General features: G+C 40.0%; 1 protein-coding gene across 1 annotated transcript in view; it reads right to left on the reverse strand.

The window, feature by feature from the left end:
* Positions 1-10,360: 10,360 nt before the first annotated feature.
* Positions 10,361-27,252, reverse strand: part of Gp6 (glycoprotein VI platelet) — a 38,242-nt gene continuing 21,350 nt past the window's right edge. The window contains exons 4-7 of the mRNA XM_032895212.1: positions 24,118-24,171; positions 22,582-22,632; positions 13,831-13,881; positions 10,361-11,633 (exon numbers count right to left, since the gene is read on the reverse strand). Of these exons, the coding sequence (XP_032751103.1) occupies positions 11,461-11,633; positions 13,831-13,881; positions 22,582-22,632; positions 24,118-24,171 (329 nt within the window). The 3' untranslated portion in view covers positions 10,361-11,460. The remainder of the gene's footprint in view (positions 11,634-13,830; positions 13,882-22,581; positions 22,633-24,117; positions 24,172-27,252) is intronic.

Consider the following 27,252-nt stretch of genomic DNA (forward strand, 5'->3'; position numbering starts at 1 on the left):
GGCCATTACCCTCCAAAAGAGTAAGGGGCCTTGAAGATGTGGGTGAACACTCACTGGGCACCCTCTCTGATCTATTGGTATCTGGGCTAAATGCCGTTATCCTTCATTCCACTCAAGTCTATGTATAAAGCTCACATGTATCACTAAGCAATGGTAAGTGGGAAACATTTGTATCACTGGTATGTTGAGAAATAAAAGTGAAAGCATTCATGAACTGTGTTTACTAATGGATTCCCACAAAACTGAAAGAAAATCTTACGGTAGCATGCAACACTATTCCTGAGTGGATACTAACTACACATTCCCAGATTGGGCACCAATTACAGACCAAAGTATGGATACCATGAAAATCCAACTTGGTAAACCAGAGATTTTTGTTAGGCTTTACTTCCAGAAGCAGCAATAACTCAAGGGCAGCCTCGTCACCAAAGCCCATCCCAGCAAGGGTAATGGCTTAAGAAAACTGACAACCTGGGGCAAGCTGCACAATTGCAGGCAGTTGTACAGATTGGAGAGCCTCTGCCAGGCAGCTGTGACCAGTCTGGTCTGAGTGTCTCTCAGCATCCTTACTATCATATATGTTTGGGGAATAATGGTTCTGGTATACCTGGTCAGTTTCACTGACTGTCTCAACCAGAGTTGATTCCTTCCTGAGTTAAAGGGTCTGTCCTACAATGTAGTGTGTTCCACCTCCCTTTAGAACACCCTGCATCTTAATGAGATTCCCAACCTATTGGTAGGGAATTGGAGGTATTATCTCCAAAGAAATCACTACCCAGCAGTAAGGAGAATGCAGAACAGGAAATGAATGTGGCAACTGTTTAGTTGTACCTATTTCTATAGCCCTACCAGTCTACGCAGGTTACTGGTTTTATGTTTTGTTTGCAGCCCTGGGGACCAAGGTCAAGGACATGCACAGCTAGGGGTAGAGAATAGTGGAAGTACAGAGATTGAAATGTGTATCCTTGATCTAGGCATGGCATTGGCATGTCTATGCTTCAGCCCCACAGGATTGGCTACAGCTAACCTAAGGGAGGCTACAAGGGTAGGGGTGGGGCAAAACTTTCTCAAAGAGTCCATATGCAATGGAGTGACTGGTGTGTGTTAAAACAAACAGCAAGGATCACATCACCCCAGCTGTTTCAGGTGATGAAACACCTAGACTGATTGATGCCAGGATTACACCTGGGACATTACCAAGATGCAACCTTTAGTCCTATCAGCACAGAACTTATAAAGGCAAAACCCACAAAATTCTGTGTATTCCATCTACATGTAGGCAAAGGCTTATTTTAGGATATATGTCTAACAATTGTACAAGTCATCTTTTAAGAAGACTAAGCAAACTCGATTGCAAAAGCAGAAATAGCAGTTAACCTTCTCACCTATCTTGCAAAAGCAGCATATTTTACAAGATCAATTTTCCCTTCACTTTTTATTGGACATTTTCTTAATTTACATCTCAAATGTTATCCCTTTCCTCATTTCACCTCCAGAAACATCCCATCCCACCCCCCCACCCCTGCCTCCATGAGGATGCTCACACTTCCAGCAACCCACACCCTTCTGCCTCCCTGCCCTAGCATTAACCTGTACTGAGGCATCAAACCTTCACAGGACCTAGGGGCTCTTCTCCCATGGATACCCAACAAGGCCAATCCTCTGCTACATATGCAGCTGGAGTCATGGGTCACTCCATGTGTCCTCATTGGTTGGTGGTTTAGTCCCTGGGAGCTCTGGGGTGACTTGTTGGTTGGTATTGTTTTTCCTAAAGGTTTGTGAACCCCATGAGTTACCTGAGTCCTTTTTCAAACTCCTCCGTTGGGGACCCTGTTCTCAGTCCAATGGTTGGCTATTAGCATCTACCTCTATATTTGTCAGGAGACAGCTATATCATGCTCCTGTCAGCATGAACCTCTTGGCATCTCCAATAGTGGCTGCATTTGGTAACTGCATGTGGGGTGGATCCCTATGTGTGGCAGTCTCTGGATGGCCTTTCCTCCAGCATCTGCGCCACACTTTGTCTCTGTATGTCCTCCTGTATTTTGAATCACCTTCTAAGGAAGTACTGAAGCAAAAATCCCTTGGGGAAGAGAGCAGACCACCCAGGAGTGTAGACATCCTGAGACCGCAGGACAGACTGCCATCTCTGAACACCTCGGCCCATATGCCTGGTCCAAGGGAAAACTGAACAGTGCCTCTAGACACAAGGAAATGGAGACAGACAGCCGCCAGTACGCAGTTCTGGTCTGCACTCAGGACCCAGTAACCACTGCCCACAGTCCAGACCCAAGAGAAAATTGCATAGTGCCAACTATACCCTCTAAGTGCAAGGATGTACACAAGCAATCAGGGGCAGGACCCTTTGATTCCTGCCTATGCCTAGAACTGGAAGACAGTCTCCAGGAGCACCGACACACCTGAAATCAGAACACCTGTTCTCAGGAAAAGTTGAAAGAAAACAGGAAAACAGTTGTACAGGAGTGCTGACAAAGAGGCCTAAGCAAGGTCAAGCCATTCTCTGAAACAGCAAGACGAACAAACACCAGAGACAACCCAATGGCTAGAGGAAAGCACAGGAAGCCAAGCAACAGAAACCATGACTACACGGCATCATCGGAGCCCAATTCTCCCACCAAAGCAAACACTGAATATCCAAACACACCAGAAAAGCAAGATCTAGATCTAAAATCACATTTGATCATGATGCTGGAGGACTTCAAGAAAGACATAAAGAACTCCTTTAGAGAAATGCAGGAAAACATAAATAAGTAGAAGCCTATAGAGAGGAATCACAAAAATCCCTGAAAGAATTCCAGGAAAACACAATCAAACAGGTGAAGGAATTAAATATGGAAATAGAAGCAATAAAGAAAGCACAAAGGGAGACAACCCTGGATATAGAAAACCGAAGGAAGAGACAAGGAGCCATAGATACAAGCATCACCAACAGAATACAAGAGATACAAGAGAGAATCTCAGGAGCAGAAGATTCCATAGAAATAAAAAGGACCATACAAAGAATCAACAAAACCAAAAGTCGGTTCTTTGAGAAAATCAACGACATCAATAGCCAGACTAAAGAGAGGACACAGAGAGTGTGTCCAAATTAACAAAATCAGAAATGAAAAGGGAGACATAACTACAGAATCAGAGGAAATTCAAAAAATCATTAGATACTACTACAAAAGTCTATATTCAACAAAACTTGAAAATTTGCAGGAAATGGACAGATACCAGGGACCAAAGTTAAATCAGGAACAGATAAACCATGTAAACAACCCCATAACTCCTAAAGAAATAGAAGCAGTCATTAAAGTTCTCCCAACTAAAAAGAGCCCAGGTCCAGACAGGTTCAGTGCAGAATTCTATCAGACCTTCATAGAAGACCTCATATCAATACTATTCCAAACTATTCCACAAAATTGAAACAGACAGAGTGCTACAGAATGCCTTCTATGAAGCCACAATTTCTCTTATACCTAAACCACACAAAGACCCAACAAAGTAAGAGAACTTCAGACCAATTTCCCTTATGAATATCGACACGAAAATACTCAAAAAATTCTGGCAAAACGAATCTAAGAACACATCAAAACAATCATCCACCAAGATCAACTAGGCTTCATCCCAGGTATACAGGGATGGTTTAATATACAAAAAACATCAATGTAATCGATTATATAAACAAACGGAAAGAACAAATCCACATGATCAATTCATTAGATGCTGAGAAAGCATTTGACAAAATTCAACACCCCTTCTTGATAAAAGTCCTGGAAAGAATAGAAATTCAAGGCCCATACTTAAACATAGTAAAAGCCATATACAGCAAACCAATAGCTAACATGAAACTAAATGGAGAGAAACTTGAAGCAATCCCACTAAAATCAGGGACTAGACAAGGCTGCCCACTCTCTTCCTACTTATTCAATATAGTTCTTGAAGTTCTAGCCAGAGCAATCAGACAACAAAAAAGGAGATCAAGGGATACAGATCGAAAGAAAAGTCAAAATATCACTATTTGCAGATGATATGATAGTATATTTAAGTGATCCCAAAAGTTCCACCAGAGAACTACTAAAGCTGATAAACAACTTCAGCAAAGTGGCTGGGTATAAAATTAACTCAAATAAATCAGTAGCCTTCCTCTACACAAAAGAGAAACAAGCGAGAAAGAAATTAGGAAACGACACCTTCATAATAGATCCAAATAATAAAAAGTACCTCGGTTGTGACTTTTAACCAAGCAAGTAAAAGATTTGTACAACAAGAACTTCAAGACTCTGAAGAAAGAAATTGAAGAAGACCTCAGAAGATGGAAAGATCTCCCATGCTCATGGATTGGCAGGATTAATATAGTAAAAATGGCCATTTTACCAAAAGCGATCTACAGATTCAATGCAATCCCCATCAAAATACCAATCCAATTCTTCAAAGAGTTAGACAGAACAATTTGCAAATTCATCTGGAATAACAAAAAACCCAGGATAGCTAAAACTATCCTCAACAATAAAAGGACTTCAGGGGGCATCACTATCCCAGAACTCAAGCAGTATTACAGAGCAATAGTGATAAAAACTGCATGGTATTGGTACAGAGACAGACAGATAGACCAATGGAATAGAATTGAAGACCCAGAAATGAACCCACACACCTATGGTCACTTGATTTTTGACAAAGGAGCCAAAACCATCCAATGGAAAAAAGATAGCATTTTCCAGCAAATGGTGCTGGTTCAACTGGAGGTCAACATGTAGAAGAATGCAGATCGATCCATGCTTATCACCCTGTACAAAGTTTAAGTCCAAGTGGATCAAGGACCTCCACATCAAACCAGATACACTCAAACTAATAGAAGAAAAAGTGGGGAAGCATCTCAAATACATGGACACTGGAGAAAATTTCCTGAACAAAACACCAATGGCTTATGATCTAAGATCAAGAATCTACAAATGGGATCTCATAAAACTGCAAAGCTCCTGTAAGGCAAAGGACACTGTTGTTAGGACAAAATGACAACAGATTGGGAAAAGATCTTTACCAATCCTACAACAGATAGAGGCCTTATATCCAAAATTTACAAAGAACTCAAGAAGTTAGACCGCAGGGAGACAAATAACCCTATTAAAAAATGGGGTTCAAAATGAAACTCAAGACGGATGATCAAAATGTGAATGCTTCACTCCTTCTTTAAAAGGGGAACAAGAATACCCTTGGCAGGGAATAGAGAGGCAAAGATTAAAACAGACACAGAAGGAACACCCATTCAGAGCCTGCCCCACATGTGGCCCATGCATATGTATATGCCATCCAATTAGACAAGATGGATGAAGCAAAGAAGTGCAGGCAGATAGGAGCCGGATGTAGATCTCTCCCGAGAGACACAGCCAGAATACAGCAAATACAGAGGTGTATGCCAGCAGCAAACCACTGAACTGAGAATAGGACCCCCGTTGAAGGAATCAGAGAAAGAACTGGAAGAGCTTGAAGGGGCTCGAGACCCCATATGTACAACAATGCCAAGCAACCAGAGCTTCCAGGGACTAAGCCACTACCTAAAGACTATACATGGACTGACCCTGGACTCTGATCTCATAGGTAGCAATGAATATCCTAGTAAGAGCACCATTGAAGGGGGAAGCCCTGGTCCTGCTTAGACTGAATCCCCAGTGAACGTGATTGTTGGGGGGAGGGTGGTGAGGGGGGGAGGATGGGGAGGGGAACACCCATAAAGAAGGGGAGGGGGGAGGGGGATGTTTGCCCAGAAACTGGGAAAGGGAATAACACTCGAAATGTATATAAGAAATACTCAAGTTAATAAAAAAAATGGGGTTCAGAGCTAAACAAAGAATTCACAGTTGAGGAATGCCAAATGGCTGAGAAACACCTGAAGAAATGTTCAACATCTTTAGTCATAAGGGAAATGCAAATCAAAACAACCCTGAGATTTCACCTCACACCAGTGAGAATGGCTAAGATCAAAAACTCAGGTGACAGCAGATGCTGGCAAGGATGGGGAGAAAGAGGAACACTCCTCCATTGTTGGTGAGATTGCAGACTGGTACAACCATTCTGGAAATCAGTCTGGAGGTTCCTCAGAAAATTGGACATTGAACTACCTGAGGACCCAGCTATACCTCTCTTGGGCATATACCCAAAAGGTGCCCCAACATATAACAAAGATACATGCTCCACTATGTTCATCGCAGCCTTATTTATAATAGCCAGAAGCTGGAAAGAACCCAGATGCCCTTCAACAGAGGAATGGATACAGAAAATGTGGTACATCTACACAATGGAATATTACACAGCTATCAAAAACAATGACTTTATGAAATTCATAAGCAAATGGATGCAACTGGAAAATATCATCCTGAGTGAGGTAACCCAATCACAGAAAAACACACATGGTATGCCACATTAATAAGTCGATATTAGCCCAAATGCTTGAATTACCCTAGATGCACAGAACCCATGAAACTCAAAAAGGATGACCAAATGTTTCACTCCTTCTTTAAAAGAGGAACAAGAATACCCTTGGGAGGGAATAGGGAGGCAAAGTTTAGAACAGAGGCAGAAAGAACACCCATTCAGAGCCTGCCCCACATGTGGCCCATACATATACAGCCACCCAATTAGATAAGATGGATGAAGCAAAGAGGTGCAGGCTGACAGGAATGGGATGTAGATCTCTCCTGAGAGACACAGCCAGAATACAGCAAATACAGAGGCGAATACCAGCAGCAAACCACTGAACTAAGAACAGGACCCCTGTTGAAGGAGTCTTAGAAAGGACTGAAAGAGCTTGAAGGGGCTTGAGACCCCATATGAACAACAATGCCAACCAACCAGAGCTTCCAGGACTAAGCCACTACCCAAAGACTATACATGGACTGACCCTGGGCTCCAACCTCATAGGTAGCAATGAATAGCCTAGTAAGAGCACCAGTGAAAGGGAAGCCCTTGTCCTGCTAAGACTGAACCCCAGTGAACGTGATTGTTGTGGGGGGAGGGTGGGTAATGGGGGAGGATGGGAGGGGAACACTCATAGAGAAGTGGAGGGGGAGGAGTTGGGGGGATGTTGGCCCGGAAACCGGGAAGTGGAATAACAGTCGAAATGTAAATAAGAAATACTCAAGTTAATAAAGATGGAAAAAAATAGCTAATCCTTCTTAGATTTCCCAATCATGAAATAAATATGAATTATATTCAAAAAATTTAAAACAAGAAGTAGCAGCAGAAGTGGATCCCCATTTCCCCATACTTACCCCTGAGTGTTGGTGTATCCATCAGATGTAATATTTGGGTAACTAGAAAAATCTTAGGCATCAACATATCTCGACTGCCCCCATGAAAACATTAGAGGCCACTACTCTTGACATTCTTTGCTGGTTCTCTTATTTTTAGAGGTGGGGTTAGGGGAAGACTGAATGGCTGGATTATTGTGCTGTGTTTTGGTTTCTTGACCATTAGTCTCAAACTACCTGTAATATTAATATTTCCATTCAAGATTACTTAGGTTTTTATTATTTTGAAAGATTTGTAATAATTTGTTATAACATTTATTTTGAAATTGACATGTATGTATGTAGGCATGCATGTATGTATGTATTAAGTACAAATAGGTGTGCTATGTAAGAACTCCTCTCCATTAACATGTCCTTTTCCTTGAGGAAAAAATTTTTCTGTCATTGTCTAGAGAGATGGATGAGCAGCTAAGAGGACATAATGCTCTTCCAGAGAACCCAAACTCAGTTCTCAACATTCACATCAGGTAATTACAACTTCCTGTAACTCTAGCACTGAGTATCTGATGCGCTCATCTGGCCTCTGTAGGCAATGCCCTAATGTACACATACCCACATACACACTGGATTTAAAAACAAGTCTTTTTTATTTTGAACAACACTTTCAGAAAATTATTTTTAATAATTTTTCTGTCCTTAATTCTCCTTAGTAGCAGAATATACACCACAATAGTAAGCATTCTGCCAAAAAAAATTACAAAGCTTCTGTAAGGCAAAGGACACTGTCAATAGGACAAAACAGCAACCAACAGATTGGGGAAAGGTCTTTACCAATCCTGCATCCAATAGAGGGCTAATAACTAATATACAAAAACTTATGGAGTTAGACTCCAGAGAATCAAATAATCATATTAAAACATAGGGTACAAAGATAAACAACTGAGGAATACCAAATGGCTGAGAAGAAACTAAATAAATAAATGTTCAACATCCTTAGTAATCAGGAAAATGCAAATCAAAACAACCCTGAGATCCCACCTTACACCACTCAGAATGACTAAGATCAAAACCTGAAGTGACAATAGATACTTGTGAGAACAAGGAGAAATAGGAACACTGCTCCATTGTTAGTGGGATTGCAAGTTTGTACAACCTCTCTGGAAATCAGTCTGGAGGTTCACAGAAAATTGAACATAGTACTACCTGAAGACCCAGCTATACCACTCCTGGGAATACACCAAAAAGATGCTGCAGCATATAACAAGAACACATGCTCCACTATGATCATAGCAGTCTTATTTATAATAGCCAGAAGCTGGAAAGGACCCAGATATCCTTCAACAGAGGAATGGATACAGAAAATGTGGTACATTTACACAATGGAGTACTACTCAGCTATTAAAAACATTGAGTTCATGAAATTCTTAGGCAAATGGATGGAACTAGAAAATATCAACCTGAGTGAGGTAACCTATTCACAAAAGAACACATATAGTATGCACTCACTGATAGGTGGATATTAGCCCAAAAGCTCAGAATACCCATGATACAATCCACAGACTACATGAAGCTCAAGAAGGAAGACCAAAGTACGGATGCTTCAGTCCTTCTTAGAAGGGGGAACAAAAATTTTCATATGAGGAAATATGGAGACACAGAGTGGAGCAGGGACTGAAGTAAAGGTCATCCAGAGACTGCCCCACCTGGGGATCCATCCCTTGTGCAGCTACCAAACCCAGTCACTATTGCTGATGCCAAGAAGTGCTTGTGGACAGGCGCCAGATATGGATGTCTCCTGAGAGGTTTTGCCAGAACCCTACGGATACAGATGAGGATAGTTTCATCTAACCATTGGACTGAACAAGGTGACCCCAATGGAGGAGTTAGAGAAGAGACTGAAGGACCTGTAGGGGTTTGAAACCCCATAGGAAGAACAACAATATCATTCAACCAGACTCCACCAGAGCTCCTAGGGACTAAACCACCAACCAGTGAGTACACATGGAGGGACCGATGACTCCAGCCACATATGTAGCAGAGAATGTATTGTCCAGCATCAATAGGAGGAAAAAGCCCTTGGTCCTATGAAGGCTCATTTCTCCAATGTAGGGCAATGCCAGGATGTTTTGGTTAGAGTGGGTGGGTGGGAGTGGGAGCATCGTCACAGAAGCAGGAGGAGGGAAAAGGTAATGGGAGAGGGTAGCAAGGGGATAACATTTGAAATGTAAAAATACATAAAATATCCAAGAAAATTAAGAAAAATTAATTAAAGAGTAAAATTAAACTGGGACAAAAAGTATACATTCTTATCAATTTATCTTATTTTTAAAAGTGTAGGTTTATCTACTTTAACAATTCCAGGACAGAAACATCTAGATCAGTGGGAGAACATGTGCCTAACATATGGGAAGTCTTAAATTCCAACAAAAGCACTACAAAAAAATACATAAGCCCAAAAAAGTCTCAATAGCAGTGTTTCTGTGTGGGTGTGGATATAGATGTGCACATGACCACATGTGTCCATACAAAAGGCAACAGCTACCCTTTCCATCGTTTCAGAGACTTATCTGAGACATAAAACACCAGCAAAATAGAAACTTCAGTTTGCAGGAAGGGACCAACCCCTGGCTGGAAGGCAGGATGACAGCAAAGAGCATGCATTTTCTAGATAATTCTACACAGTTTCCTAGAAGAGACAACCCATGTAGAAATGATGGATACCAAAGAGACAGGTTTTTCTTTTAATATTTTTGGGGATATGATTCATAAAACATAAATTACCCTCCGCTAAAATCAATATTTAACACACAAAAACTAAAATTGTACATTTTATGGGGTATACATATGTACATTATATATCTTTTTCTGTTGAAAACATTCAAAATTATTCTGTCCTTTAAATACACAATACATTGTTATCACAAGATTGCATTTGTTTTTGAGATGGGGAATCATATGTAGTACAAAGCCAGCCTTGAACTCAATATCCTCTTACCTTTCCTCCCAAGTGCTAGTATAGCACTAACTACTTTTCTCAGCTGCCTTACTAGTTGTTTTAAGTGAACTCGTCAATGGCTCAACAATATTGGACAACCATCACTCTTTCTAGTTCAAAAACATCTTCATCACACTAAAAAATATATTGTCCTGAACTCGTTAATAGTACTTCCATCATTCCCTTCACAATCCTCATCTTCCAGAAATAATTATTACCAACCTTTCTGAATTTTACTATGCTGGCCTTTCAGATAAAGTTAAGACTCTTTCTAATACAGGGAAGTCACAGATATGGTTTTCAAGAGTGTCCCCTCCTGTGTGGTTTTGTTTCATATGGTTTCCCTCACATGTATTCAACCTTAGGTTGAAAATATTAAGTGGAAAATATGTAGAAATAAAAGTTTTACACAATCCCACACTATTACATTTCCGAAAATAAATCACCATTGTGGATATGTATACATTGCCTGCCTATGTGTGAAGATATAATAGCCATCTTGTTTGGATCAACTGTCACAGATATTCTAGTCAGATACTTCTTGTTTTAATGGACTCAAATGCAAGAATATATGTAAGAAAATCACAATGGCTACAGGATTTGGTACTTTCTATAGTTTTAGGCATCCATTTTGAGTTTCAAAATATATCTACTGTAAACAAAAGAAAAAGACTGGCTGATCATATGAATAATTATATAATAATAAAAAATAACACCCTACCCAATTTTCTGGATGGCACTTTTCCCTTCTAAAAAGTAGACATGACTATGGCTTAAGATGAGGTTAGGGTAAAGGCTAAAGCTATGGACTATCAGAGTATACAGACTATTAGAGAACAAGTGATTGGCACAAATATGGAGCAGGTCAGCTGTGGAAAAACAGGCATTTTGTAAAATGTTATTGAATCCATGTAAGAGAAGGTTGAAGAAAGGCCATTACACAGATCTATTAAGATATCTAATGTACAAGATATCAGAAGAAACTTCCCCTAGACTTTTCCATCCCATGTGGAGTTCTTTGGGCAAAGTAGAAATTGGCTCAACTGCTTGATTGATCAATAAAGCTCATGACCCTCCATCCTACCTTGTTGGCTCTGCCTCATATTTATTCTCCACACTCATTTTTTATATAAACTGCCTATGCCTGTGGCTCTAATGGTGATGTCCATGGTTATGAGCATCTGGTCAATCCCTATGCTGAAAGCCATGTTATTTCTAGGCCAGTGGAAGAGGTGGCAGTGGCCTTTGCACAGCTCTGATCCTGTGTTGTAGGCGTTTCTTCCGACTGTGCCAATCCTCTGCCAGAAACCCCACCAAGAACATTATAATCATGACACCAAGGCATATCCGGACCAGATTCCCCTTGGCATAGTGCTGATGAGCAAAACCTAAAGGAAAGAAGAAAGTTAGCAACAGATGTTACAAGGATCATCTCCATGCCCCACTCCATATTCATAATTTGAGATTCCATTCAAGGTAGTACTACTCAGATATCAAAAACAATGACTTCATGAAATTTGTAGGCAAATGGATGGAACTAGAGAATATCATCCTGTGTGAGGTAACCAATTACAGAAAAACACACATGGTATGCACTCACTGATAAGTGGATATTAGCGCAAAAGCTCGAATTACCCAAGATACAATCCACAGACACATGAAGCTCAAAAAGGACAACCAAAGTGTGGGTGCCTCACTCCTACTTAAAAAGGGGAACAAAAATATCCATAGGAGGGGATATGGAGGCAAAGTTTAGAGCAGAGACTGAAGGAATGACCATTCAGAGCCTGCCCCACATGTGGCCCATATATATACAGTCACCAAAACTAGATAAGGTTGATGAAACTAAGAAGTGCGTGCTGACAGGAACTGGATATAGATTTCTCCTGAGAGGCACAGCCAGAGCATGTCAAATACAGAGGTGAATGCTAGCATCAAACCATTGAAGTAAGAACAAGATTCCAGTTGGAGGAATTAGAGAAAGGATTGAAAGAGCTGAAGGGGCTTGCAACCCCATAAGAACAACAATGCCAACCAACCAGAGCTTCCAGGGACTAAGCCACTACCTAAAGACTATACATGGACTGACCCATGGCTCAAGCTCCATATTTAGCAGAGGGTGGCCTTGTTGGGCACCAGTGGAAGGAGAAGCCCTTGGTCCTGCCAAGACTGGAACCCCCAATGTAAGGGAATTTCACGGGGTGGTAAGAGGGGGTGGATGGGGAGGGGAACACCCTCACAGAAGAAGGGGAGAGGGATGGGATAGGGGGCTTATGTCTGGAAAACCAGGAAAGGGGATAACATTTGAAATGTAAATAAAAAATAAACAATAAAGAAAAAAGATGAATGTTTTTATTCGATATTTTATGTATTTACACTTCAAATGTTATGTTTTTCAGTTTCCCTATCCCAGAAGTTTTGAAGACCTCTTCTGACCTCCTTGGGCACCAGGCATTTATATGGTGCACATACACACATGCAGACAAACACTCATATGCACAAAATCTGAAAAAACAATTAAAAACAGAACAATAGTAACACCCAGATAAAACTAAGTTTAAAAACAAAAATTATTTTAAACTTATAAAAATGTAGATTAGCTTCAGTTACTATTTATCCAGATCCATTTATTTTCAAAAACATGACACAGGTGTTCTTCATTCCTTCACTGTGTCCACCTCTCTATAGGTATGCACACATAGGACAGAGCTGAGAGTAGACTGGAATGCTATTCCCTTTAGAACCAATTTCCTAGCCACAAGACATTCTCTTCCTAGGGCATAGTGCAGCTATCAAGTGCAGGCTGTGCACAGATACAGAGCGTCTCAGTCTAAACCCCATAGAAAGACTAACAATATCAATTCACCAGACTCCTCAGAGCTCCCAGGGACTAAACCACCAACCAAAGAGTATAACATGGGCCTGTCCAGGGCTCCCACTACAGATGTAGCATAGGACTGACTTCCTTATCTAGCACCAATTGGAGGGGAGGCACTTGCTCCTGTGGAGGCTTGATGACCCAGAGAAGGGGAATGCTAGAGGGGTGAGATGGGAGTGGTGGTGGTTGGGTGGGGTAGCACCTCTCAGAAGCAAAGGGAAGGGGGATAGGGTAGGGAGATTTCTGAAGGGAGACTGGGAAGGGGGACAACATTTGAAATGTAAATAAATAAAATAATTAAAGTAAATAGAAAAAATGATCATCCCTACCATCACAAACAAGGATCAAAACAGAATTAAGTCCAATTCTCTATACAATGATGCTCTCATAGATCTCTTCCTGAATCCTAATACAATCTCTCCTCAGATACAATCAATACCTTACTATATTACTGACTTATAAAAGAAGATATCTGTGAGAGAGTGAGGGATATGAGGAATGTCCTTATTTGACTATTTGGAAATTTTCAACCTTCTCACTAAATTTTCTTGACAAATTCTGAACCTTCATATATTAATATTCTACTCCCCTTAATGATTTATGGACCAGGCTCCAAAATTATAGATCTACAGATTCCATGCACAGGGAAAATAGTCTGCATGAAGAGATGGGATGCAAACGAAGTGGATATGAACAAGACCACTTACCAAATGGAGGGCTTGGCCCCTCTGGAGAGACAGTGATATTCATAGGCTTTTCTGAGAATAAAAAATAAGGGACAAGTATAAACAAATGGAAACATCTCCCCTGCTGGAGACAAACATGTGCTCACATGCTTGTGAAGCAGAAGTCCATCACATTTAAGAACACAATCCATAGAGTTAGGCTGTCCAGATTTGACTGCCCAGTATAGACTTATATAAGGAAATCTCTGAAAAGTACCTCAACATCTGTGAGTCAATTTTCCCATCTGTCCAGTGGAATTGGTACTACCATACAATGGGTTGACTTACAAATAATAAGGCATATTTAGTATTATTAATCTGGTAGTCCAAAATATGAAATACTTCAAAAATTTGATATTTATAAGCACTAACAGCATGCAACAAGTAAAAAATCCACACTTGACATTCATAGGACATATTTCAATCAAAATGTGTGGTTGATCTGGAAGGAATTGTGAAGAGGAAAGAATATGCTCAAAATATATTGTATGTAAAAATTTTAAATAAAAAAATAAATATAAAATCACATTTTGGCTATGTATACAAAACATAGAAGGGGCCAGGAGGCTGCTCCCAAACCCTGTGGGAGAGTGAGCTCACCGCCCAGACAGGTGGGCACTCCTGAGACTGCAGGGCAGGAGAGATCTCCAGTACTGCCTACCCTTGCCCACATCCCCGGCCCAAGAGGAAACTGTATAGGGCCTCTAGGAACAGGAAGATAGGGACACTCAAGCTGCAGGTCCCCTGCTGTCCAGACACCGCCCAAATCTGAAGATACATGATCAAAAAGCTCCCTGCACCCAAATCCAGTGGGAGAGAGAGATAGACCTTCAGAGTGGCAGACACACCTGGGAAGCCAGAGGAGACTACTCTCTCCCCACATTTCTGACTCTAGAGGAAAACGCCTAGTGCTCTCTGGGCCCCCTGTGCACAGGGTCCCAAGCGAAGGCGGGGCAGGCCCTTCAGGTTGCTGCCCTCATAGAGAGCTGAAAGCCGTATCTGAGGAGCAACTTCAGGCACAAGAACAGAGGTAAAAACAAATTTTCTGTTCCAAGTGGCCTGCCTGGTGGACTCAGGATACACGGCACCAAGAACACCTGGAGACCAGTAGACAGGAACGACTACACACCTGAAAGCAGAACACTCTGTTCCCAAAACTGGCTGAAAGAAAACAGGAAAACAGGTCTAAAGCACTCCTGACACACAGACCTATAGGACAGTCTAACCACTGTCAGAAATAGCAGAACAAGGTAACACCAGAGTCAACCTGATGGCAAGAAGCAAGGCAGGAACCCAAGCAACAGAAACCAAGTACATGGCATCATCAGAGCCCAATTCTCCCACCAAAGCAAACACTGAATATCCAAACACATCAGAAAAGCAAGATCTAGATCTAAAATCACATTTGATCATGATGATGGAGGATTTCAAGAAAGAAATACAGAACTCCCTTAGAGAAATGCAGGAAAACAGAAATATACAAGCAGAAGACTATAGAGAGGAATCACAAAAATCCCTGAAAGAATTCCAGGAAAACACAATCAAACAGGTGAAGGAATTAAAAATGGAAATAGAAGCAATAAAGAAAGCACAAAGGGAGACAACTCTGGATATAGAAAACCAAAGGAAGAGAAAAGGAGCCATAGATAAAAGCAACACCAACAGAATGCAAGAGATAGAAGAGAAAATCTCAGGAGCAGAAGATTCCATAGAAATCATCGCCACAACTGTCAAAGATGATGTAAAACAGAAAAAGCTACAGGCCCAAAACATACAGGAAATCCAGGACACAATGAGAAGATCAAACCTAAGGATAATAGGTATGGAAGAGAGTGAAGACTCCCAGCTCAAAGGATCAGTAAATATCTTCAACAAAATCATAGAAGAAAACTTCTCTTACCTAAAGAAAGAGATGCCCATAAACATACAAGAAGCCTACAGAACTCCAAATACATTGGACCAGAAAAGAACCTCCTCCTGTCACATAATAGTCAAAACACCAAATGCACAAAACAAAGAAAGAATACTAAAAGCAATAAGGGAAAAAGGTCAAGTAACATATGAAGGCAGACCTATCAGAATTACACCAGACTTCTCACCAGAGATTATGAAAGCCAAGAGATCCTGGACAGATGTCATACAGACCCTAAGAGAACACAAAGGCCAGCCCAGGTTACTATATCCAGCAAAACTCTCAATTAACATAGATGGAGAAACCAAGATATTCCATGACAAAACCAAATTTACACAATATCTTTCTACAAATTCAGTCATACAAAGGATAATAAATGGTAAAGTTCAACATAAAGAGGCAAGCTATACCCTAGGAAAAGCAAGAAACTAATCGATTTGCAATAAAACAAAGAGAAGACAAGCACACAAACATAATCTCACATCCAAACACGAATAAAACAGGAAGCAACAGTCACTATTCCTTAATACCTCTCAAAATCAATGGACTCAATTCTCCAAGAAAAAGACAAACATTAACAAACTGGATACACAATGAGGACCCACCATTTTGCTGCCTACAGGGAAAAATTCTCAGAGACAAAGACAGATACTACCTCAGAGTAAAAGGCTGGAAAACAACTTTCCAGGCAAATGATCTGAAGAAGCAAGCTGGAGTAGCCATTCTAATGTGGAATGAAAATGATTTTCAACCACAAGTCAACAAAAAAAAAAAAAAAAGGAAGGACACTTCATATTCATCAAAGGAAAAATCCACCAAATTGTACTCTCAATCCTAAATATCTATGCTCCAAATACAAAGGCACCTACATACATAAAAATAATCTTACTAAAGCTCAAAGCACACTTTGCACCTCTCACAATAATAGTAGGATATTTCAACACCCCACTCTCATCAATAGACAAATCATGGAAACAGAAATTAAACAGAGACATAGACTGACTAAGAAGTCATGAACCAAATGGATTTAACAGATATTTATAGAACATTCTATCCTAAAACAAAAGGATATACCTTCTTCTCACCACCTCATGGTACTTTCTCCAATATTGATCATATAATTGCTCATAAAACAGGCCTCACCAGATACACAAGTGTAGAACAAATCCTATGCATCCTATCAGACCATCGCCGGCGAAAGCTGGTCTTCAAGAACAATAAGGCAAGAATGCCAACTTTTTTTTTTTGTAGTGCTAAAATTTATTTATTTATTTATTTATTTATTTATTTATTTATTTATTTTTATTAACTTGAGTATTTCTTATTTACTTTTCGAATGTTATTCCCTTTCCCGGTTTCTGGGCCAAGATCCCCCACCCCTCCTGCTCCCCTTCTTTATGGGTGTTCCCCTCCCCATCCTCCCCCCATTACCGCCCTGCCCCCAACAATCATGTTCACTGGGAGTTCAGTCTTAGCAGGACCAAGGGCTTACCCTTCCACTGGTGATCTTACCAGGCTATTCATTGCTACCTATGAGGTCAGAGTCCAGGGTCAGTCCATGCATAGTCTTTGGGTAGTGGCTTAGTCCCTGGAAGCTCTAGTTGCTTGTCATTGTAGTTCATATGTGGTCTCGAGCCCCTTCAAGCTCTTCCAGTCCTTTCTCTGATTCCTTCAACGGGGGTCCTGTTCTCATTTCAGTCGTTTGCTGCTGACATTCGCCTCTGTATTTGCTGTATTCTGGCTGTGTCTCTCTGGAGGGATCTACATCTGGCTCCTGTCCGCCTGCACTTATTTGCTTCATCCATCTTGTCTAATTGGGTGGCTGTGTATGTATGGGCCACATGTGGGGCAGGCTCTGAAAGGGTGTGCCTTCTGTCTCTGTTTTAATCTTTGCCTCTCTATTCCCTGCCAAGGGTATTCTTGTTCCGCTTTTAAAGAAGGAGTGAAAGGAATACCCACTTATACATGGAAGTTGAATAATGCTCTACTCAATGATAATGCGGTCAAGGAAGAAATAAAGAAAGAAATTAAAGACTTCTTAGAATTTAATGAAAAAGAAGGTAGAACATACCTAAATTTATGGGACACAATGAAAGCTGTGTTAAGAAGAAGACACATAGCTCTGAGTGCCTGCAGAAAGAACGAAGGAGAGCATATATCAGGAGTTTGACAGCACACCTAAAAGGAAGCAAACATCCCCAGGAGGAGTAGAAGGCAGGAAATAATCAAACTCAGAGCTGAAATCAACCAAGTAGAAACAAAAAGGACTATACAAAGAATCAAAAGAACCACAAGCTGGTTCTTTGGGAAAATCAACAAGGTAGATAAACCCTTAGCCAGACTAACGAGAGGACACAGAGAGTGTGTCCAAATTAACAAAATCAGAAATGAAAAGGGAGACATAACAACAGATTCAGAGGATATTAAAAAAAATCATCAGATCCTACTACAAAAGCCTATATTCAACAAAACTTGAAAATCTGCAGGAAATGGACAATTTCCTGGACAGATACTATGTACCGAAGTTAAATCAGGAACAAATAAAACATTTGAACAAGCCCATACCTCCTAGAGAAATAGAAGCAGTCGTTAAAAAGTCTCCCAACAGGGCAGAACTCTATCAGACCTTAGTAGAAGACCTCATACTAATACTATCCAAACTATTCCACAAAATTAAAACAGATGGAGCACTACCAAATTCCTTCTATGAAGCCACAATTACTCTTATACCTAAACCACACAAAGACCCAACAAAGAAAGAGAACTTCAGACCAATTTCCCTTATGAACATCGACGCAAAAATACTCAACAAAATTCTGGCAAACCGAATCCAAGAGCATATCAAAACAATCATCCACCATGATCAAGTAGGCTTCATCCCAGGCATGCAGGGATGGTTTAATATAAGGAAAACCATCAACGTAATCCATTATATAAACAAACTTAAAGAACAAAACCACATGATCATTTCATTAGATGCTGAGAAAGGATTTGACAAAGTTCAAGAAACCATCATGATAAAAGTCCTGGAAAGAATAGGAATTCAAGGCCCATACCTAAACATAGTAAAAGCCAAATACAGCAAACCAATAGCTAACATGAAACTAAATGGAGAGAAACTTGAAGCAATCCCACTAAAATCAGGGACTAGACAAGGCTGCCCACTCTCTTCCTACTTATTCAATATAGTTCTTGAAGTTCTAGCCAGAGCAATCAGACAACAAAAGGAGATCAAGGGGATAGAGATCGGAAAAGAAGAAGTCAAAATATCACTGTTTGCAGATGATATGATAGTATATTTAAGTGATCCCAAAAGTTCCACCAGAAAACTACTAAACCTGATAAACACCTTCAGCAAAGTGGCTGGGTATAAAATTAACTCAAATAAATCAATAGCTTTCCTCTACACAAAAGAGAAACAAGCTGAGAAAGAAATTAGGGAAACGACACCCTTCATAATAGTCCCAAATAATATAAAATACCTCGCTGTGACTTTAACCAAGCAAATAAAAGATCTGTATAAGAACTTCAAGCCTCTGAAGAAAGAAATTGAAGAAGACCTCAGAAGATGAAAAGATCTCCCATGCTCATGGATTGGCAGGATTAATATAGTAAAAATGGCCATTTTACCAAAAGCGATCTACAGATTCAATGCAATCCCCATCAAAATACCAATCCAATTCTTCAGAGAGTTAGACAGAACAATTTGCAAATTCATCTAGAATAACAAAAAACCCAGGATAGTTAAAACTATCCTCAACAATAAAAGGACTTCTGGGGGAATCACTATCCCTGAACTCAAGCAGTATTACAGAGCAATAGTGATAAAAACTGCATGGTATTGGTACAGAGACAGACAGATAGACCAGTGGAATAGAATTGAAGACCCAGAAATGAACCCACACACCTATGAGCACTTGATTTTTGACAAAGGAGCCAAAACCATCCAATGGAAAAAAGATAGCATTTTCAGCAAATGATGCTGGTTCAACTGGAGGTCAACAGGTAGAAGAATGCAGATCGATCCATGCTTATCACCCTGTACAAAGCTTAAGTCCAAGTGGATCAAGGACCTCCACATCAAACCAGATACACTCGGACTAATAGAAGAAAAAGTGGGGAAGAATCTCGAACACATGGGCACTGGAGAAAATTGCCTGAACAAAACACCAATGGCTTATGCTCTCAGATCAAGAATCTACAAATGGGATCTCATAAAACTGCAAAGCTTCTATAAGGCAAAGGACACTGTTATTAAGACAAAACATCAACCAACAGATTGGGAAAAGATCTTCACCAATCCTACAACTGATAGAGGGCTCATATCCAAAATATACAAAGAACTCAAGAAGATAGACTCCAGGGAGACAAATAACCCTATTAAAAAATGGGGTTCAGCCCCAGTGAACGTGATTGTTGGGGGGAGGCGACAAGGGGGGGGTGGGGAGGGAACACCCATAAAGAAGGGGGAGGGGGATGGATTAGGGGATGTTTGCCCGGAAACCGGGAAAGGGAATAACATTCGAAATGTTAATAAGAAATACTCAAGTTAATAAAAAAAAAAGAAGATGACATGTCAATTTTAACAAATGCAGAAAAATGTTCTATAATAGTCAATGCCATTCATTTATAAAGATTTTAATCTTCTACAAAAGAGATTGTTTGTACTGTGAAGGTAAATTCTCCTAAGGTCTTCTACAAGTCAAAATAGACATTCTTGTTTTTTCCACCACCACTGAACATAATATTGGGAAATTTTTCCAGAGCATGTATACAGAAAATAAAATAAAATAATAAGGTTCTCACATTTAAAAAAAATGGGGTTCAGAGCTAAACAAAGAATTCATAGCTAAGGAATGCCCAATGGCTGAGAAACACCTAAAGAAATGTTCAACATCTTTAGTCATAAGGGAAATGCAAATCAAACCAACCCTGAAATTCCAACTCACACCACTGAGAATGGCTAAGATCCTAAACTCAGGTGACAGCAGATGCTGGCGAGGATGCGGAGAAAGAGGAACACTCCTCCATTGTTGGTGGGATTGCAGACTGGTACAACCATTCTGGAAATCAGTCTGGAGGTTCCTCAGAAAATTGGACATTGAACTACCTGAGGACCCAGCTATACCTCTCTTGGGCATATACACAAAATATGCCCCAACATATAACAAAGACACGTGCTCCACTATGTTCGTAGCAGCCTTATTTATAATAGCCAGAAGCTGGAAAGAATCCAGATATCCTTCAACAGAGGAATGGATACAGAAAATGTGGTACATCTACACAATGGAATATTACTCAGCTATCAAAAACAATGACTTTATGAAATTCATAGGCAAATGGATGGAACTGGAAAATATCACCCCGAGTGAGGTAACCCAATCACAGAAAAACACACATGGTATGCACTCATTGATAAGTGGCTATTAGCCCAAATGCTTGAATTACCCTAAATGCACAGAACACATGAAACTCAAGACGGATGATCAAAATGCGAATGCTTCGCTCATTCTTTAAAAGGGGAACAAGAATACCCTTGGGAGGGGATAGGGAAGCATAGTTTAGAACAGAGGCAGAAGGAACACCCATTCAGAGCCTGCCCCACATGTGGCCCATACATATACAGCCACCAAATTAGATAAGATGGATGAAGCAAATAAGTGCAGGCCGACAGGAACCGGATGTAGATCTCTCCTGAGAGACACAGCCAGAATACAGCAAATACATAGGCGAATGCCAGCAGCAAATCACTGAATTGAGAACGGGACCTCCGTTGAAGGATTCAGAGAATGGGCTGAAAAATCTTGAAGTGGCTTGAGACCCCATATGAACAACAATGCCAACCAATCAGAGCTTCCAGGGACTAAGCCACTACCCAAAGACTATACATGGACTGACCCTGGGCTCCAACTGCATAAGTAGCAATGAATAGCCTAGTAAGAGCACCAGTGGAAGGCGAAGCCCTTGGTCCTGTCAAGCCTGAACCCCCACTGAACGTGATTGTTAGGGGGAGGGCAGTAATGGGGGGAGGATGGGGAGGGGAACACCCATAGAGAAGGGGAGGTGGAGGGGTTAGGGGGATGTTGGCCTGGAAACTGGGAAAGGGAATAACAACTAAAATGTAAATAAGAAATACCCATTTCAATAAAGATGGAGAAAAAAAAAGAAGGGGCCAGCAGTGCTAACGCCCATCTTTAATCCCAGCAATTAGGAAGCAGAGTCCAGTGAATATTTCTGATTCTGGGGACAATTGGCCTACATAGCAAGTTGAAGTCAGCCAGGGTTACACAGTGGAAACTTGCCATAAAAAATAATATAAATGGGTACCAGAAAGATAATTCAGTTGGTAAAGTGCTTTACTAGCATGCCTCAAGCCCTGAGTTTGATCCCCAGCACAACATAAACTGAGTGTGATGGCAAATACCTGAAATTCCAGTACACAAGAGGTGCAAACAAGAGAAACAGAAGTTCAGAGTCATCCTATGCTATATAATGGGTTTGAGGTCAGCCAAGGTTACATGAAATTATGACTCAATGAAAAATGACTATAGATAGTCTTTGATGGTAGGGAAGAGAAACCCATCCTCATGCCCCCTTTTTTTTGGTTATTTTATTTATTTACATTTCAAATGTTATCCCCCTTCCCAATTTCCCCTTCACAATCTCCCTACCCCCTACCCCCTACCCCTGCCTCTATGAGGGTGCTCCCCCACCTACCCACTCCTGCCTCAGAGCCCTAGCATTAACCTAAGCTGGTTCATTGAGCTTCCACAGGTCCTTATGCCCCTTTTATATTGAGACTTAAATGTCTACTTACTCACCAGTTGTAGATATTTTGTTTGTGGGTAAGATGGAAGGTCTCCTGGAGGCTTCTAAGAGTTTCAAACAGGAATGTTATAAGGAAATAGAATAATGACAGTTCATCCCAAGTGCAAGTGCCCCCACTCTCCAGACCTATTCTGAGACACCTGCATTCTCTAAAGCTCCTTCATCTGGCATATATTGTACAACTACTGTGGTTAATAAATTCAAAAGGCCCTGCACTTAGTGCCTAGTGACCTCAAAGAATTGGGCCATTTTTTCAACTAATAGACATTTAAGATGTTTCTGTTTTGGAGCTAGTATGAATGAAGCTGTTACAAACATTCACATATGAGAACCTAAATGAACAAAAATGTGAGAGTTTAAATGAGAATGCCTGCATAAGCTCATATATTTGAATGTCTGTTTCCCAGTTGGTAAAAGTGTTTGGGAAGGATTAGGAGGTGTGGCCTTATTGGAGAAGGTCTCTCTCTCTCTCTCTCTCTCTCTCTCTCTCTCTCTCTCTCTCTCTCTCTCTCTCTCTCTCTTTCTCTCTCTCTCTGTGTGTGTGTGTGTGTCTTGCTCTCTCGCTCTTTCACTCTTGTTCTCATGCTCTCTCTGCCACATGCTTGTAGATTATAAGGCAAGCTCTCAGTTACAGCTACAATGCCATGCCTGCCTGTCTAGTACCATGCTCTACACCATGATGGTCATAAACTCACCCTCTGAAACTGTACGGTTCATTAAACTTTTTCTTCAATTGATCATAGTAAATTATCACAGCAATAAAATGTAGCTAAGACAGTAAGTTTTCAATTTTCTTTTTCTTTTAGGTTTTTAATTTTTGTTTAGTACTAGCACAAGAGTCTCAGAATCACTGGATCATAAGATAACTCTGTTTAACTTCTGAGAGAATACAAGACTAGTCTTCAAGTCATATGTAGTAGATGTGATGCAGAAAACTCTGAGGTAGTTTTAAAATGTATGGCCCCCATAGACTCAAGTGTTTGAATGCTTGACCTATAGAGAGTGGCACTACGAGGAGCTATGGCCTTTTTGAAGTAGCTGTGGCCTTGGTATAGGAAGTGTATCACTATTAATTAAATGTTTTTCTTTATAAGAGTTGCCATGGTCATCTTCTCTCTTCACAGCAATAAAACCCAAACTAAGATAGGCTCTAAATCTTTCCAATGCTTGTCCTGATTGATTACTTTGTTGAGTATTGTTGGCTTTTTAGTTGGTTGGTTGGTTGGTTGGTTGGTTGGTTGGCTTGTATTTGTGTAATTATAACCATCTTAATGGATACATAGTATGTGAATTGTATCTCAGTTTTAAACAAGTGTCGTGGGAGAACCATTTATTAAGTCTGTACTTTAGGAGTCTCCTTTCCTCCTAAACACAATGTCTTCATATGAAATTGTCTATTGTTTTTACAAAAAAAAATGTTTCTTGAACCCATTAAGTCTGTGAGTATACAGCTTGAGGATAGGGACTATATTTTCAGGCACATTTGTAGTAGAACTTCATTCCTAGACAACAGAATCTACTGAACTCACCTGTCACAGGAGATGGTACCTCTTTGGGTACCTGGCTGGGAGTGGCAGAGGGTCCTGAGAAATCATAAAAGGAGAGATGTCAATACTCTATTGGTTAACTATGGGTTCTAAGAAAATAATGAAACATCTCTGTGACTTGATTTTTCTCACAAAGCAAGTGAATATGAAGAAGCTTCCATTGCTGAGTAGCTGGAAATGCTCCTTGGTACACTCTACAACTGCTTTCCTATCTTTTTCTTCCAAGAATCTTGTCTCCAATACCCTCACTTGTCATTTGTCACTTTCCTGGTACTTGTCCCCAGGAATTAGATGTGGAGACGAGAACCATGGGGAAAGTTTTGGAAATGCATCAGAAATCACAGATGCGAAGGAGTATGCAATGGGAGATGAGATAAAGACTTAAAATAGTATACAGTATTCTGAGTTTTGGAGCAGAAGAGTATGTGATAGTCCTTTTCATTATTTATAATAAATATAATTATATATTATAGCATATATTATTATATAATTATATTTTATTATTTATAAAATAAATAAAATTTATTCATTCATTTTTTTGGTACTTGGAATTGAATCTGGGTGCCTTGTGCATGCTGAGGATGTGCCCTACCACTGAGATGCATTTCATTCATTATTTTAAACCATTCTTATAACTCATCACATTTCAGACTCTCAGTTTTTAAGTAATGTTTTCTAGTTTCTATTCTATACGAAAATGAAAATTGAAAAGTCAGAATGTTGATTGAAAATGTGACTCAGTTGGGATACTGTTTGCTTAGTATGCAAAATGTCCTGGACCCTATCCCTGCCACATGAACCACAGAGTAGCTCAAGCCTGTAGTCCCAGTAATCAGAAGTTCAATGTTATCCTCCTTGGTTTGAACATAACAAATTCAAACCAGTGTGAGGTACATCCCACCCTGATTTTAAACATAAAATTTTAAAAATAGAAAAAAATAAAATACTGTGAAGACAAAACCAAAAGGAACTATCCCAGTAATTCATGAGCCCAAATAATGGTTGCTATGTTATATATTCATTTATTTTTTATTTAATCTTCTGAGAATGTCATATATATTTATACATATATATACATATATGTATGTGTGTATATATAATATATATACTGTACTTACATCATTTCTAACCTGTACTTTTCCTTCTCCAATTCACCCCATGTTTCCCCTACTCCACCTCAAATTCGTGACATTCATTATTGTTATGCATATGAAAAATATAAGCTGATTCCATTTGATTTTCCTCAGCTGTACAAGTGTTTACAGATTTCCATCTAAGATTGAATAGTCTATCAGGAAGTTTGTTCCTAGGGAAGACTAATTCTCCCTCTGTCAACAGCCACTGATTGCCCTACAGCTCTCCATCTAAAGGTGGAGCCTTTTGTGACATTTCACCGCGTTGGCAATGTCAAGTGGAGTTTTCATTATCCTGGTCTTGTTTGGACAACCGTAGCATTGAGATTTCATGGGCACAGCTTCCCTGTCATATCAAGAAGACACTATCTCACAGCAGGCATCCTGGTCATGTGCCTCATAATCTTTAATATGTTTACATTCCTTTTTCTTAGTGATCTAATCATTTTTATTCAGACTGCTGTTTCTATAAAGTCACAGGCAGTAAAGCTGTTAAAGCACAAAATCCAAGAATTAGTTGAAGTTTAGAAGATTAAAGAAGGGCTGGAGAGATGGCTCAGTGGTTAAGAGCACTGACTGCTCTTCCAGAGGTCCTGAGTTCAAATCCCAGCAACCACATGGTGGCTCACAACCATCTGTAACGAGATCTGATGCCCTCTTCTGGTGTGTCTGAAGACAGCTACAGTGTACTTACATACATAAAATAAATAAATAAATCTTTAGAAGATTAAAGAAGAAAACCCTTCAGATCCTATTTTATGGGTACCTATACTATTATATTTTTACAATAAATGATAGTTCTCAGCTATCAACTTGTCTGGATTGAGAAATGCCTAAGAAAGTATGAATGCGCTCCTCTAGCTGTGTCTATGAGAGCATTTCCAGAAACATCAAAAATGACATGATCAATGGATTAACCCACTGATGGATTCAATTTTTGGCTATGCTATCGGGTAGTAGGGGATGTTGTAGAGGAAGAGCATATCTTGACTTAGTCCCTTGCTATGATCATTCTCCTTCCTGGCTGCCATGAGTTCAGTGACCTTACTCTGTGACATCTTTCTGCCTTGAAGTTCTTCTGCCTTACCATGATCCCAGGAACACAGAAGCACACTACCATGAATGGAAACCTCTGAAAATGTAAACCAAATAAATCCTTCCTCCTTTACATTGTTTCTCAGGCAACTTTACACAATGACAAAATGTAGAAGGCTGGATGGACCCAAGGCTTTCTTAGAGGCTCTGATGAAAGAACAAAAGGAGCTTAGTTCTTTATCCTGCTCAGGACTTGGGGTCAGGGCCTTGGAGGAGTCAAAGTTTCAGTTCCCCAGAACTTAAATTTTTGCCCTGAAGAACTTGGAAATTCCAGTCACAAGGCTGCTCTGTAATGCTCTTAAGATACTCTGTTCCACTTGTACATTGCTTAATTAGCCTCCCACTGGCATCATCCCATTGTATAATAGTTTCTGCTGACTTTATTCTACCTTTTCCCTGAAAATAGTATATAAGATACTGTATGTACTTATTAATAATCTTACTCCCAATCCTCAAGTTTCTTATCTTCCCTCTTCTCAATCCCCTTTATTCTCTGACCTGCTGGTCCTCTCTCTCAGGATTTTGTTACTAAAGAATGACCTCCTGGTTCAGGTCAGCTAAAAGCTGATTAGACCAAAAGTTTTCTAAAGAAATATGGAAACAAAAGACATTCTGCTAGTAAACTCTTGACTATGCATTTTGTTTTATTTCATCTTTTTATATACCACAGATCCTTGTAACATTTTGTTGTCCTTCCTTGTTTCTTTATTTTTATTATACTGAATTATGTTAGGCCATGTTGTGTATATACACATATATATAAATGCATATTTATGTATATATCGATATACATATATACATATATGTATATGAGTACTTTGAACAGATTCTCCCTGCTTTGCCTCCCTCCCATTAGTCCTATTGCATCCCTTAAAGCAGTGGTTCTCAG

The sequence above is a fragment of the Rattus rattus genome, chromosome 2 (genome assembly GCF_011064425.1).
Source record: "Rattus rattus isolate New Zealand chromosome 2, Rrattus_CSIRO_v1, whole genome shotgun sequence".
In the NCBI taxonomy this organism is placed as follows: Eukaryota; Metazoa; Chordata; class Mammalia; order Rodentia; family Muridae; genus Rattus; species Rattus rattus.